At 56.2% G+C, this 15,344-nt stretch overlaps 1 protein-coding gene across 2 annotated transcripts; it reads left to right on the top strand.

Annotated features, from left to right (window-relative positions):
* Positions 1–189: 189 nt before the first annotated feature.
* On the top strand, positions 190–15,285 carry RPRD2 (regulation of nuclear pre-mRNA domain containing 2). Of its 2 annotated transcripts, XM_036397760.2 has the most exons (11): positions 190–689; positions 5,314–5,443; positions 5,688–5,788; positions 6,847–6,921; positions 8,155–8,207; positions 8,682–8,808; positions 9,182–9,357; positions 9,978–10,263; positions 10,517–10,792; positions 10,982–11,185; positions 11,741–15,285. In XM_036397760.2, the coding sequence occupies exons 1-11, from the start codon at positions 464–466 to the stop codon at positions 14,395–14,397; spliced, it is 4,311 nt and encodes a 1,436-aa protein (XP_036253653.1). In that variant the 5' UTR covers positions 190–463; the 3' UTR covers positions 14,398–15,285. The 2 variants fall into 2 exon arrangements, with proteins under 2 accessions (XP_036253653.1, XP_036253654.1); XM_036397761.2 differs by lacking the exon at positions 6,847–6,921.
* Positions 15,286–15,344: the final 59 nt, after the last annotated feature.

Here is a 15,344-nt window from a genome sequence, read left to right as displayed (position 1 = left end):
GAAGGGGGGGGGTGCAAACGGCTCTGTGGGGGGGGGGCGCCGCCATCTTGCCGGGCGGGGCGGGCGCGCGCGCGCAGGCGCGGCGGGGAGGGGGGCGGGGCGTGCGCGTGCGCGTCCCGCCGGTGTGCGGGAGTCACAAAATGGCGGCGGGGGGGCGGGCGGCGCGCGCGGGGGGGGGCCGGGCCGTGACCGCCTCCGGTACCGGCACCGCCTCGGGTACCGGCACCGCCTACCGGCACCGCCCGGCCACTAGCCGGGGTCCCCCCCCGAGATCCCTCTGGGCCGCCACCGCCTCTTGCACCCGCCCGGGCCGAGCCTTTCCCCCCACCCCAGGCCGGGACCGCCTCGCACCGCCCGAGCACCCCCCGGGCCCCCTCGATCTCCTCGGGCCCCCCCTCCCTGGGCCCCGTGAGGCGCCGCCCCGCCGCCCCCCGCGCGGCCCGGCCGCGAGCAGCGCGGGAAGATGGCGGCGGGCGGCGGAGGCGGCGGCCGGGCCTCCTCGTCCTCCTCCTCCTCCTCGGCCGCCGCCGCCTCGTCCGCGGCCGGCGCGCTCGAGGCCTCGCTCGACAGGAAGCTGCAGGCGGTGACCAACACGATGGAGTCGATCCAGGGCCTCTCCTCGTGGTGCCTGGAGAACAAGCGGCACCACAGCACCATCGTGTACCACTGGATGAAGTGGCTGCGCCGCTGTGAGTGCGGGGCCGGGGGGCGGCCGGGGCGGAACGGGGCCCCGCCATCGGCGGCGAGCCCGCAGCGGGCACTCGGGGACCGGCGGCGGGGCAGGGTCGGGCTCGTCGTTGGGTTGGAAAGGTTTAAAGCCCGTCCAGTGCCATGGGCAGGGACGCTTTCCGCTAGCCCGGGTTGTTCCAAGCCTGGCCTTGGACCCTTGCAGGGATAGGGCAGGCACGGCTGTTCTCTGCTACCTGTGCCGGGGCCTCAGCAGCCTCACAGGCAAGAATTCCTTCCTGACACCTCTCCTAAATCTGTCCCTTTTACTTTGAAAATGTTCCCTCTTGTCGCGTGTGCATCACCTTGTCATCCTTGGAGGAACACAACGTGCTGGTGTGCACCTCAGTGGTGGCACCTTTGTGCTCCTGAATCCACGATCTCCCAAAGCAGCACTTTGGGGGCTCAGGGAGCTGTTTCTGTGCCTGGAGCAGCCCGGGGTGGGCATGGAGAGTCCGGGTGCCAGTTCTGGGCTTTGCAGTGCCCATCAGGATGTGTCCCTGACCTGGAGGGCTCAGCACAGCAGTGTTATCTCCGCTGCTGTGGGAAGGTTGGACTCTTCTTGTGGGAGTTCAAGGAAGCTTTGCTTGGCAGGAACGTGGAGATAACATTCCCATCCCAAAGTGTCGGTCTGCTGTGTGCTGAACCTTTTGGAAAATTTGGGAGTGTTGGGGTTCACTCTCAAGGCACCACTGCAGAATGCAGGAGATCCTCTTTCCCCAGAGTTTGATCTGTTTTGTCTGTACTCCGTGGAATTAGGAGAGGAAGGTGAGAGCTTTGGAGGAGGTGCCCTGGGTCCTCAAGCCTTGCTGTCACTGCCACCTCTCCTGGAAATCCTCCTTCCTTGGCACTGTGGCACCATCCTTGGGGCTTCCTTCATCCTTCATCGTCCTTCCCCTTCTGCTCCAAGTGCATGCCCCTGAAGAAAATCCAGCCCATCTCTCCTTGGGATGTGCCAGCTCCTCTGGACGTGGCTTTCTCACAGTTGTCCTGGCTCTGCTGAGGCCCTCAGTGCTCTCCCATCCCTCCTTCCCCCTTCCCAAGCTCATCAAAAGCCACTGAACTGTTCCCACCTGCAGGTCCTCCATGCCCCGTTTCTGCCCCAGCTCCTGCCCCGAGCCCTTGGCCCCAGCCTGGAATTTTTGTTGGGTTTTATGGGATTCTTTCAAGGTTTCCCTTCACAGCCCTTGTGAGGATCTCACCTCCACACCCCTCCTTTTGTCCAGGTCCCTCCTTCACCATCTTATCCTGCTCACCCAGTCCTTGACAGCAGCTGTGATGCTGCCATGCCCTGACCCCTGATTCTTTGGTTATTCCCTGCTTCCTTAGGGTTTTTTTCCCTGCTTTTCCCTTCATCCTCTGCCCCAAGGACCTCACAGTTCTCTCTGTGGGAAGTCCCTGTCCCAGCCACAGCAAGTACAGGTGGCTCTGAGTTCATTTCTGAGCATTTAAATCTTTAACTCCAAAGCTCTTATCAACACATCAAATCCCCCTGGTGAGGGGTTCCTGGAGCACAGAATTGTGTATTTTCAGGAAAACCAGGGTTGGTGCTATTTGCAGTGTTGCTGTTGTTTTGGCATCTTGCTTCTTCTGATCCATGCTGGTCACAGGCAGAGCTTCCCAACAGGAATGTTCCTGCAAGGACATCCTTCTGTATCTTCACCTGTGGGAAATTCCTGATGGGAACCCGAGTGTCCCTGCAGGAGGGCTCGGTCAGAGGGTTTAAGTGTGAGTTAAACACACCCATAGGCTCTGAAATGCCATTTTTGTCGGTGCCATTGTGCCTGGTTTGGAATGGGCTCAGCTCTGCCCTTTCCTTTTTGCCCACGTTTCCTCACTGCTTTAAGCTGAGAGGAGCTGTTCGCCCATTGCATCTTGGAACCACAAACACTTGGTTTTCTCTGTGGATCACGTCCACAGCCTTCCTCTGGACCCAGCATTCCTCCTGTATGATGTGGGTGTATCTTGGTTTATAACCTGTGGCTCTGCCTTTGCTCTGGACAAGTGGTGCTGTGCATGGTCAGCATCAGCCTGGAGCCCTGCTCCAGATTTCCTTCTGCTGTGTAGATGCTGGATCATTTAAATCCAAGGTTTAGACTTCTTTGAATCAAAGGTTTAAAATTCTTTGCAATCTATTTTACGTTATTAAGATGTGGAATCATTGCTGTCTGCTGGTGAAATGTCTCTGGGATGGAGGGTGAGCAGCAGGAGAATTGCTGGGTTCAACTAAATCACAGGAGCCCCATTCCAGTGGGATGATGATCTGAGAGATTATTGAGGCTGGCATTTTGGGGAAAGCTGGCTGCAGATTGTTTTGGAGCACCAGGCAGAGTGCAGCCCTGCTCCAGCTGAATTCCCAGCCCTCAGGGCAGAGCAGAGCACTGTGGGCTCCAGAAAACCCATCTCAGCCTGTCCTGTCAGCATGTTCAGGGCACAGGTTGTGAGCAACAGGTTCTGCTCACAAATCCTTGGCTTGCTGAGTCTGTGCTGGAAAAGCTTTTCCTGGGATGTGGGAGCTGGGGCTCTGTGAGGTGACAGTGGCCAGAGGAGCAGGACCAGGGATAAAAACTCCTCCATGAGGTGACAGTGGCCAGAGGAGCAGGATCAGGGACAAAATCTCCTCCTGGGATGTGGGAGCTGGGGCTCCGTGTGGGATTGGGGGTGAGCAGCTGCTGGCAGTGGCTCTCAGGCCTTTGCTGTGTGTCCTGGGGCAGCGACAGGGCTTTAGGAGCAGGGACAAGGCTTTAGGAGCAGGGAAGGGGCTTTAGGAGCAGGGACAGAGCTTTTGGAGCAGGGAAGGGGCTTTAGGAGCAGGCACAGGGCTTTAGGAGCAGGCACAGGGCTTTAGGAGCAGGGACGGGGCTTTAGGAGCAGGCACAGGGCTTTAGGAGCAGGGACAGGGCTTTAGGAGCAGGGACAGCGCTTTAGGAGCAGGGACGGGGCTTTAGGAGCAGGCACGGGGCTTTAGGAGCAGGGACAGCGCTTTAGGAGCAGGGACAGGGCTTTAGGAGCAGGGACAGCGCTTTAGGAGCAGGGACAGGGCTTTAGGAGCCAGGGACGGGGCTTTAGGAGCAGGGACGGGGCTTTAGGAGCAGGGACGGGGCTTTAGGAGCAGGGACGGGGCTTTAGGAGCAGGGACGGGGCTTTAGGAGCAGGGACGGGGCTTTAGGAGCAGGGACGGGGCTTTAGGAGCAGGGACGGGGCTTTAGGAGCAGGGACGGGGCTTTAGGAGCAGGGACAGGGCTTTAGGAGCAGGGACGGGGCTTTAGGAGCAGGCACGGGGCTTTAGGAGCAGGGACGGGGCTTTAGGAGCAGGGACGGGGCTTTAGGAGCAGGGACAGCACTTTAGGAGCAGGGACAGGGCTTTAGGAGCAGTCACAGGGCTTTAGGAGCAGGGACGGGGCTTTAGGAGCAGGGACAGGGCTTTAGGAGCAGGAACGGGGCTTTAGGAGCAGGGACGGGGCTTTAGGAGCAGGGACGGGGCTTTAGGAGCAGGGACAGCACTTTAGGAGCAGGGACGGGGCTTTAGGAGCAGGCACAGGGCTTTAGGAGCAGGGACAGCACTTTAGGAGCAGTCACAGGGCTTTAGGAGCAGGGACAGGGCTTTAGGAGCAGGAACGGGGCTTTAGGAGCAGGGACAGGGCTTTAGGAGCAGGGACGTGGCTTTAGGAGCAGGGGCTCCCCGAGGGCTCTGTCCCTGTGCCCTTCCTGACCCCAGTCTGGAGTGATGCTCGAGGGCGCAGTGCCAGGAGAGCCCAGTGCTGCTGGCAGGGGCTCAGAGAGGCTTAAGGACATCAACCTCTGCCAGGAGAACCCATCCCAGCTAAGCCTTTTCCTGTGTCCTCAGCTCTGCTTGCCCTCAGAGGAGGAGCTTCTGTGCAGGATCTTCCTTTTGAACTTTGTGAGCCTCATGCTGGGAGGGCGTTCCAGAAACAGGAATTTTTCTGCTGGGAGCTTTTTCAGGTTGTGAGCGAGGGGTGAGCTCCTCACCCAGGGCTCTGGGCCAGGAAGGATGCTGAGCTTCCTGAGAGGAATCCTGCAGACCAGGAGAGCTGCAAGGTGCAGCCGTGCTGTGGGAATTTGTTCTGCCAAGGTAGGGCCAGCTGGAAAATGAAGCAGGATAAGAGAATTGAGGGATCCCTAGATGAAAAGTGATTCTGGTTGCAGCCAGGGGCGACATGGGCAGGTGAGAGGTGACAACCCAGTGAGGTAACACCATCTCTTGGCACTGTTCCTCCAGTTTAATCCTTGGCAGTGTCCTTTAGTGAAATGAAGGAGCTCGTTACCATCATTTGCATGTGAATGAGTTTCCTAAGTTTACCCACCCACCCCTGAGGGAAGGGATTTGATGAAGTAACTCAGTTCGGAGCTTTTGAACCTCAGGAGGGTCAGAGGAGCAAGCACAGCTGGAGGAATCTGAAAATCATTTGTAAATTAAAGATGTCCTCTCTAGTCCTCAGGGGTTTGCCTGCTGGGCTTTGGAAACCCTGAAACTTTCCCAAAAGCAGCGCTGAACTACTGGGGTCAAGGTGTGGCTGTTGTGGTGCCTGTGTCTGATGCTGACTCTCGGTTTTCTTTTGTCCTCAGCTGCTTTTCCTCACCGCCTGAACCTTTTTTACTTGGCCAATGATGTCATACAGAACTGCAAGAGGAAAAATGCCATTGTTTTTCGGGACACCTTTGCAGAGGTGCTCCCTGAGGCTGCTTCATTAGTGAAGTGAGTAATGAATGAGCTAACGGGCTCTTGGGAGGCTGAGGGTCTCTAAAAGGGGGAATTTTTCTTCTGACATCTCCAACTCTCTACGAACATCAGCAGAACTTCCAAGGATTCTGTTGGAACAGCCATGTGTGGGCATGAGCAGGGTTTTAATTTGCACAGAGGGTTGGTTAGGGTCAAATTATCCAATATAACCTCACAGCAATGTCCTGCAGCCAGGGGGTAAAGAACTCTTCTCTTCCAGGGACCCATCAGTCTCCAAATCCATCGAAAGAATCTTCAAAATCTGGGAGGACAGAAACGTGTACCCTGAGGAAACCATTTTGGCACTGAAAGAAGCACTGAGTAAGTTCCTTACCTCTTGCATTTCTCACCTTACAAACTGCCCCGTGAGCTCACTGAAGCTGTAGAGACAGTTTGGGGTCACTGAGGGGAGCGAGAGGGGCGTTTGCACCTGGCACAGGCTGTAACACAACCAAGTGTGGGACGTGGGCGGCGCTGGATTCTCCTGCTTTACCTCTTTTGTACCTTTCTTAAGGCAGCTGTGAACTCTTGCACACGAGCTGGAACTGCTCCAGCAGAGAGCAAACAGGACCTGAGGCTGAAACGATCCAACCCATCCCGAGCAGGGTGCTCTGGCTCTACCTCCTTGTGCTGTTCGTTCATAGTCTGGTTTAACTGATGGTGTTTGTGGGGTAGGAAGAGGCAGGAGCAAAGCTGGAGGGTGAAGAATCCTCAAGTCCTTAGGGGAGAAACGAGTGGAGTTGGTTAAAACCAGGAATTAGCAGTGGAAATCAGTCCAGCTTTTGGCTTTCCTCCCCTCATGAAGAGCTGCAGGTGCTCAGGAAGCCCTCAGGTGTGCTCTGAGGGTCAGTGGCCATCACAGCAAGAGGAGTGTGGTGTCTTGGGTCGGGCTGTGGCACGAGGACAGGCTTGAGCTGGGTGTTGCATGCTGAGAAGTGACCTTTGTGCTTTTTGCTCTGAAATGGCTCATTTCTGGGACTTGAAAACAGGTCTGTGAGGTTCCAGCTAAATCAGGTATTGTGGCTGCTTTCCCAATGAGCAGCACTTGTCTGTTTGATTCCATTACAGCCTTCCTAAAGAGTTTCCTTTTTAGATTTCCATGTGTTTTCCCTTTTTACTGTGATTTTTTTTTTGAACTGCCTTAGTGTAAGGGCAAACAGAAACTTGATTTAAAAATGGCAGACCACCCCCAGGTTGCTGCATTCCTGAGTAAACTGAGGTTCTCTTGGGCATCCAGCAGCTCCTCTAAGGAAGTTGGTCGAGGTATTTTAAAACAAATTTCTGTTCACTCTTTCACCGTGCAACTGTATGGCACCAAAAACCAGATTTTGACAGGAATCCCATAATGTCAGACTGCCAAAAATGAAATGTTTTTCCAGGTACCACTTTCAAAACTCAGAAGCAGCTGAAAGAGTCTCTGAACAAACCGAATAAGCCGTGGAAGAAATCACAAAGTAAGGAACCACTGTGAACTCTGTGCACTAATGCAGAAATTGGCTGCTCAAGGAGCAGAAGGGCTGAGCCCAGCGTGGGCTGAGCCAGCTGAGCCTGCAGGCTCACAAGGGCCCCAGGACGTGCACACCAAGGAGGTGTTGGTAGAAAAAAGGCTTTGGAAAGAAAAGGAGTGAGGCAAAAATAAGATACGAGAGCAGAGGTTGTGGACAGGAGAGGAAGGAGCTGGTGGAACCTCTTGGAAGCTGGTCAGAGATGGAGGGAAGACAGAGAGGAGGAGGAGGAGGAGATGGACATTCCCTTCATGCTCAGGAACTGCCCCAGCAGGCTGGGCTGGGAGGAGGAACCTGGAGCTGGCAGTGCAGGGACAGGATGTGACACGTGACAGTGCAGAGCCCAGACCAGCAGGAGAGAATTTACTATAACAGAGTGACTTTAATGCTCTCACGTTGCACCCACACCCCGAGTGGTCCCCACAGAGCTGGTGACACGTCAGGTGTGACGTGTGGGACATCAGCAGGTGTGATGTGTGACCTGTGGGACATCAGGTGGTGACAGCAGAAGATGAAAAGAGTTGGGAGTGTTTATTCCTGGCCTTAACAAACCAGAAGCTGCTTTCCCAGGCAGAACTGGGCTGTGTCCAGCGTGGATGGAGGGTTTAGTGCTTTGCTTCTCATCAGCTCGTTTCTTCTTTCCTGTTTCTCCTGTTTTGTCCAGAACCTGATGGATTCAGTCTCTTGCCAGCAGGATTCATCCCCCCCACCCTGTAGCCAGGTGTGAGAGTTGTTAAAGCTCTGAGCATGGCCAGGCCTAGGAAGTGCCCTAGGGAAGCTCTGCCCACAGGAAACCTGGGCTCCGTGGCAGCTCCAGGTCTGGCACTTTGGGAATAAAATTCCCTTCCTTGCAGAGAGCTGGAGCTCCTTGGATGAAGCTGTTAGATTGACCTTGCAGGGACTTGTCTTCCTGAGGAAAAGGTGTGCCCAGGAAGGGTTCAGAGCATGTTAAACAGCAGCAGTGTCACTTGTTGAGCTCAGTCCCAATCCAGCTGTGCCTGTCCATGTCCCTGTGAGTGCCAGGAGCCTGGAGCACTGAGGGACACCTGCATGGAGGGGAGGATGTGATGGGTAACACATGAAATTATCTTCAAATATCCTTTATTAGGCTGCCTTTTGTGGCTGACTTTCCACGGGCAGGCAGTTCCTTCATTTCTTCACGATTTCTCTTTTTCCCCACAGCCTCCACCAACCCCAAAGCTGCTCTGAAGTCCAAGATTGTTGCTGAATTCCGAGTAAGTCTGTGAGTGGAAGTGACCCATGGCACTGACCCCCGCCTTGGGGTTTGCATGTGGGGTGACCCCAGGCCCAAGAGCCACCTGTACCATTGGGGCTGACACGGGGAAGGGTCTGGGCAAGCTCAGAAGATCCTTGTGAAGAGGAGTTTGAGGTGGCTGAGGAGTTGGTGGCGAGAAATTGGTCTAAATTCAGTCCCCTGACAGAGTGGGACGTATTCATGGCACCTGTAGGGTGAAATGGGGAGTAAATAAAAAAGACCTGTGCCCTGCTCATAGCCAGGAGATTTGTGGAATTGTAGCTCCTGCCTGGGCCCAGGTTTTGCTCATTGTGAAATTTGAGGTTAAAAATCACGGGCTCCACGTGGTTCCTGGGTTAGCTGTCCCTTGGAAGCAGTCTGGAACCAGGGCAGAGGCAGGGCTCCTCTTCCCTGCAATGTGATGAGGAAGCTTCTCCTGTTTGCTTTTTTCCAGCCCCAGTCCCTCATTGATGAGCTGCTGTTGTACAAACGCTCAGAGGATCAGATAGAGCTGAAGGAGAAGCAGCTTTCCACTATGAGGGTGGATGTCTGCAGCACTGAGACACTCAAGTGCTTGAAAGGTAAAGCCCTGAGGGCACTGAAGGTGTTGTGGGAGCTCCTCAGTTCTGTCAAGATTGGGAAGTGCCAGAATTTATGTCTGGAAAATGCCAGAATTTCAGAGTGAGGTTCAGAACCAGCAATCAGGAGCCAAAAATTTTGGTTAGGTGGAATTTCTGTGGAAATTCTCAGGTGCAGAACTCAGACCAAGCAAATGACTGTCTGAGAACCAAAACTCTGCCAGCAACCAGGCCCTGGTCATCCCTTGCCAGATCCCAGTGCATGACCAGGGTGGTCTGGGACTGTGCAGCTCCACTGTCCCAATATCCTGGGTGCTGCCATCGAGGCCACACTTCTGTGGTTTGCCTCATTCCCGTGGTGTTCATCTCCCTGCAGATAAAACAGGAGGGAAGAAGTTCTCCAAGGAGTTTGAAGAAGCAAGTTCAAAGCTGGAGGAATTTGTCAATGGTTTGGACAAGCAGGTGAAGAACGGCCCCTCGCTCACCGAGGCGCTGGAGAACGCTGGGATTTTCTATGAGGCACAGTACAAAGAAGTCAAGGTGGTGGCAAATGTAAGTGTGACTTTCCTGGATCCTCCACAGGTGGAACAGCACCTCAGAGCCTGGAAAATGCCTCATCTCTCCACTATTCCCAAATAACAAAGTTTGTTGGGTTGGTTTAAGGGTGGTTTCCACAGAGAGCGGAATGGAGGCTTTGGGTAAGACATGGATGTGCTCTCAAAATGCAGCAGTTGGAAGCTCAGTTTGTGTGTGTTGCTGGAGTGTTGGATACCCTCTAGATTCCTAAACAGGGCAAAATTACAGTTAGTGTGACAAATCCTGAATCCTGGAAACTGGGGATTTATGTGAGAACTAGACGAGCAAATAAAGGACAGTAGTAAAGTGTTATAAAAACAACCAACACCATCCAGAACCTGCCAAAAGCCCCAGATGGGCAGAACACATTTGTTAAAATATGGGGGGATTATGAAAATTGTTTTAAGTCAGTGGAAAAAGGTTTTATCCTCCCCAGTTTTTGTGGTTGTTGCCCTGTGAGTCCCGTGGAGAAGCTGTGTTCTTACCACCGCAGGGTCCAGGGATTTGGAATCGGTTTTTTTCAGGCTTTGTGTTGCTTCCTTAAGGAAATGACTGAGGCATGAAAGATCCCCAGTCCAGTGTCCTTCCTTCCTTAGGCCTATAAAACATTTGCTAACCGCGTCAGCAACCTGAAGAAAAAGCTGGACCAGCTGAAAGCAACCCTTCCTGATCCCGAGGAGTCTCCTGTCCCTTCTCCCAGCATGGATGCTCCATCTCCAACGGGCTCTGAGTCCCCTTTCCAGGGCATGGGTGAGGAGAACAGCACCCGCTCTCCAGCAGCCGGCGCACGCAAGATGGTTTCTCCAGAACCTGCCACAGATAACCGGGATGTGGAGGACATGGAGCTGTCTGATGTGGAGGATGACACGTCTAAAATCATCGGTATGTGATTGTGCTGTGGGAATTAAAGGAGGAAACCAGCCTTTTCCAGCTTCATTTGAGATGTGGAGGAGGCACAGAGCTGGGGTTTGAATCTCCTGGCAGGGAAGTCCCAGTCCCACTGTGATCATTTCCATCTCCCAGAACACTTACCAAAGATGTTTCTACATCTCTGGGAATCAGAATTGATATTCCCTGAGTCTTTTTAGGGGGACTGAGTGACCTTTCTGCTTTTGTTTTCCCCTCTCTGCTGCAGTGGAGGAGAGGAAGGACAAGCAGGCTGCTCCAGCCCTGGCCCCTGCCAAGACTGAGAGCGTCCCCAAAGCGGTGCCATCGGCTGCTGCGGCTGCCACGGCCTCGGGGACAGCGGCCACACCAGCCCCAGCTCCTCCAACACCCCCAGCTCCAAAGGTGGTGAGCACGGCTCCCATCCCTCTGGCACCAGCACTTGCCTTACCCAACCTGGCCAACGTGGACCTGGCCAAGATCAGCTCCATCCTGAGCAGTCTGACGTCGGTGATGAAGAGCACGGGTGAGTGCTGAGCTCTGGGCTGTGGGCACTAACGGAGCTGGGTGATCATTTAAACCTTTCATTATCTCAAAATAAACACGAGGGAGTTACTGCTCTCAGAGGTCTGGTCGGCTCTGTGTGCCTGTGGGGAACCTGAGTCACTTGTGTTGCCAGAGCAGCTCAGGTGAGTGGTGTGTGCTCCTGCCCCAGGTGTGAGTCCCGCCTCGAGACCTTCGCCAGGGACCCCGACCAGCCCCTCAGCTCTCACCAGTGGCCTGAAGACTCCTGTCCTGGGAACCCCATCTGCTCCTTCCAATCCATTAGCAAATATTCTCTCCAAAGTTGAGATAACTCCAGAAAGCATTTTGTCAGCACTCTCCAAAACCCAGACTCAGACGGCGCCAGCGCTGCAAGGTACTGGGGTGGGTGCTGGGGGAGGGCTGGCAGGTGTCTGAGGGCAGTGGCCAGGCTGAAACGTGCTGCTCTGCTTGTCCTAAAGGGAGATCAGAGGGAGGAAAGCTCCATTGGAATGTTTTACGTCTCTGGCACGTGTGGATGGTCTTTCTCAGGTGGCTCAGGTGTCACGGACCAGTGGCATTTGTCACTTCCCTGTACTTCGTGCTTGTGCTGTGGCTCAATCACACGTATCTGGAACATTCCCTGAGCAGAACAGGAGACCAAGAGCTTGTGCTCCTGCTCTGGCACCTTGCCACGGTCACCTGGCCAGCAGGGCAGGTTTCCCCACTCCTGGCTGCAGACCAGGATGAGTTCTTACCCACCTGACTCGATGGTGTAATTTTATATTTGTACATCAATCCAAGCCTCTGGCAAAATGTTGCACCTCACCGGGTGCAGCAAAATCCAATCCTCTTCATGGCTGGAGAGTGGGGGGCGTAAAGTGCCAGTTTAGGAGGCTTGGGGTGATTTGCCCCTGCCCTCAGTACCTGATGCAGCAGTTCTGTTTTCCAGGGCTGTCGTCCTTGCTGCAGAGCGTGGCTGGAAACACTGTTCAGTCAGGAGAACCTGCCTCACAGAGCACCTCGGCATCGCCAGCCAACACAACCGTGCCGTGCTTGAAGGGGAGGAGTGTTCCTTCCAATCCACAGTCCTTTATAGCCAAAAGTTTTGGTTATTCTCCAAACTCAACCACCGCGGAGGTTTCCTCCACTTCAGTCAATAAGGCTCCAGTCGGACATACCCCAGCACTGTCAAGCTCTGGCTTTAAGCCACCAACTAATTCCCTGGGATTTTCCAGTTCCCACCCTACCAGTCCTTCCTCCCTTTTGCCAACAGAAACCTCACTGGGTCAACCCTCCGAAATTTCAAAAGCCAAGCTGGAATCAGAACCCCCTTCTCCCAGCTTGGAGATGAAGATACACAATTTCCTGAAGGGAAATCCTGGCTTCAGTGGCCTGAACTTGAATATTCCCATCCTCAGCAGCTTGGGGTCCAGCATGGCAACGGAGAGTCACAGCTCTGACTTCCAGCGTGGTCCCACCAGCACTTCCATGGACAATGTGGACGGGACTCCGGTGCGCGACGAGCGCAGCGGGACGCCCACCCAGGACGAGATGATGGACAAGCCAACGTCGAGCAGCGTCGACACGATCTCCCTGCTGTCAAAAATCATGAGCCCCGGTTCTTCAACTCCCAGCAGCACAAGGTCTCCTCTGCAGGGTCGGGATGATGGATATTCCCAAGAACTTCCCAGTTCCGTGCACGGCTACCGGCCCTTCGGCCTTGGCAGGGAGTCCCCGGCCAGCCTGTACAAGCCAGCTGTGGACAGCAGGGAGATGCCCTCCTCTTTGATGGACTCCTCCCAGGAGAAGTTTTACCCAGATACATCTTTCCAAGAAGACGAGGATTACCGCGACTTCGACTACTCCGGGCCGCCGCCCTCGGCCATGCTGAACCTGGAGAAGAAGCCGGTCAAGTCTATCCTGAAATCGAGTAAACTCCCCGATTCTGCAGAGTACCAGCCGGTGCTGCCCAGCTACGGGCAGCGGTCGCAGGAGTTTGGTGTGAAGCCATCCTTCCCCCCGGCCATGAGGTCTCTCCTGGATCAGAGTGAGAGCTGCGACCCGCTGGCCTCGTCCCCAGGGATGTTTGGGAGCTACGGCCGCAGGGGGAAGGACTCGGCCTCGGATGGGTCCCCATCGCCCAGCAAGAACGACGTGTTCTTCACACCAGACTCCAACCACAGCAGCCTGCCCAAGCCCGGCCTCCCGCAGAAGCAATACTCGGACTCGCCCCACGCGCTTCCCCACCGCTCCTCGCTCTTCTCCCCCCAGAACGCCCTCCCCAGCCCCGCCAGCCGAGCGCCCGCGGCGGGTGGGGACAAACCCTTGGGTTCCTCCATCTCCGCCACCTCCACCATCGAGTTCAAGAACATGCTCAAAAACGCCTCCCGGAAACCCTCCGAGGAGAAGCATTTTGGGCAGATTCCCAAAAGCGGCTCCGGCGAGGTGGGGAGTTTATCCGGGGCTGCCAAGGGCGAGCCGCAGCCGCCGGAGGAGCACTACCGCATCGAGACCCGCGTCTCCTCCTCCTGCCTGGACCTGCCCGACAGCACCGAGGAGAAGGGGGCTCCCATCGAGACGCTGGGCTACCACAACGCCTCGAGCCGGGGCATGTCGGGGGAGCCCATCCAGACCGTGGAGTCCATTCGGGTGCTGGGCAAGGGCAGCCGGGGCCACGGGCGCGAGGGGAGCCGGGCGGGCTGGTTCGAGCTGAGCAGCGGCGGGAGCGCCTTCGACAACGGCCCCTCGGGCTCCTCGGAGCTGCCGGGCATGGGCGGCTTCCCGGCGCCCTACAAGGAGCACGTGCCGCCCTTCCCGGAGAGCGTCAACAACTTCCGAACGAACAACTTCAGCTCCGCCTTCGAGCACCACCTGCCGCCGCCGCCCCTCGCTCCGCCTCCCCTGGAGCACGGGAACCCCTTCCCGCGGGAGCCGGTGGGGCCGCCCGCCGTGCCCCCGCCCGCTCCCGCCAAGGACCACGGCGGCCTCTTCCCGAGGGACCACCCGGTCCCTCCCCGCATGCCGTCGGTGGATCACGCCAACCCCTTCTCCAAGGAAACGCCCGCGCCGCTCCCGCTGCCCCACGGCGTCCCCCCGCCCCCTTCGGTGGAGCACGCGGGGGTCCCGTTCCCCACGCCCCCGCCGCCCCCGGTGCCCGGGGATCACGCCGGGGTCCCGTTCCCCGCGCAGCCGCCGCCGGCCGGGGAGCACGGCGGGGTCCCGTTCCCCGCGCCGCCCCCGCTGGAGCACGGCGCCGGCGCTTTCCCCAAGGAGCACGGTACGATGCAAGGGACGCTGAAGGAGCACTTCGGGGGGGCACAGCCGCGGGAGCCCCTGCCCCGCTCCCGGGACCCCGCGGGGCCCGCGCCGCTGCCCCGGGAGCAGCTGGGGGGCGCCGCGCGCGGGCTGGGCCCCCCCGGGCACCGGGAGCCCTCCGGGGGCCGCGGCTCCGTCCTGCTCCGCACGCCCCGCGCCGAGTTCCGCCCGCGGGAGCCCTTCGGCGGCAGAGACCCCTTCCAGAGCCTGAAGCGGCCGCGGCCACCCTTCGGCAGAGGGGGGGCTCCCTTCTTCACCCCTAAGCGCCCCTTCTTCCCTCCCCGGTACTGATGCAGCTCCCGGGGCTGCCATTTCTTCTTTTTTTTTTTTTTTTTTTTTTCTTCTTTTTTTTTCTTTTAATTTTTTTTTCTTTTTTTCCTTCCCCCAACGATTCCTGTAACCTTCTCCTAAATTAAATGTTCTGTACTTTTCGGTTGGTTCTAGCCCCAGCCTCCCCTCCCCGTCCCCCGCCCGCCCCCAGCATTGGGTGAGACAAGAAAACAAGACACAAAACTGATGTTTTAATGAGAAGAAGACACGTTGCTGTTAAATAAAACCTTCGGTAGTAGTTGAAAGAGTTAAGACAAAAAAAAAAAAAATTAAAAAAAGGAAAAACTCTGAAAGCTTCGAGAGGAGCGCTGAGTGGTGTTGGGGTGTTGGTTTCCAGCCGATCCCCAAATTGCTGCTGCAGGGAGGAGGGGAGACCCCCCCCGCCCTGTTCCTCCTGTCTGCCCAAAGCACCAAAACAAGGCAAAAAAAAGGGTCGAGGAACCCACCCAAACCCACCTTGGAGCTCCATGGGACTGGCAGCAAGAAGGCCCAAGCCTGTCCCTCCTGCTTGGGAAGACTGTGGTTGGGTTTGGGTTCATTTGGGGATCTTTGGATTTTTTGTTTTGTTTTGTTTTTCCCCCCGGGATCACTGTTGACTTTCTACGTGTGTGTATATAGCAATCACTTTTTAATTCCCTCCGGGATCGTTCACCACACGCAGCCGGAGCCCCGCAGGGGCTCAGAGGGGTCCCCCCCTTACACCCAGAGCCGCCCCCGCGGCTTTTATATGAAGTTGGGATTTTATGTGATTTTATTTTAATTATTTTTTGTTGGTTTTTAGTTGCCTCCATCGTACCTGTTGGATACCGGTGTGGGCTTCAGGATCTGCATAAAAACTACCAAACCACCCTTGGCGGGTCCGTTCTTTCTCGCGTTCATCCCCGGTTTGAGGGGTCCGTGTAGCTCCT

Source organism: Molothrus ater, chromosome 29 (genome assembly GCF_012460135.2).
Source record: "Molothrus ater isolate BHLD 08-10-18 breed brown headed cowbird chromosome 29, BPBGC_Mater_1.1, whole genome shotgun sequence".
Lineage (NCBI taxonomy): Eukaryota > Metazoa > Chordata > Aves > Passeriformes > Icteridae > Molothrus > Molothrus ater.
This window is presented reverse-complemented; position numbering and strand designations above follow the sequence as displayed.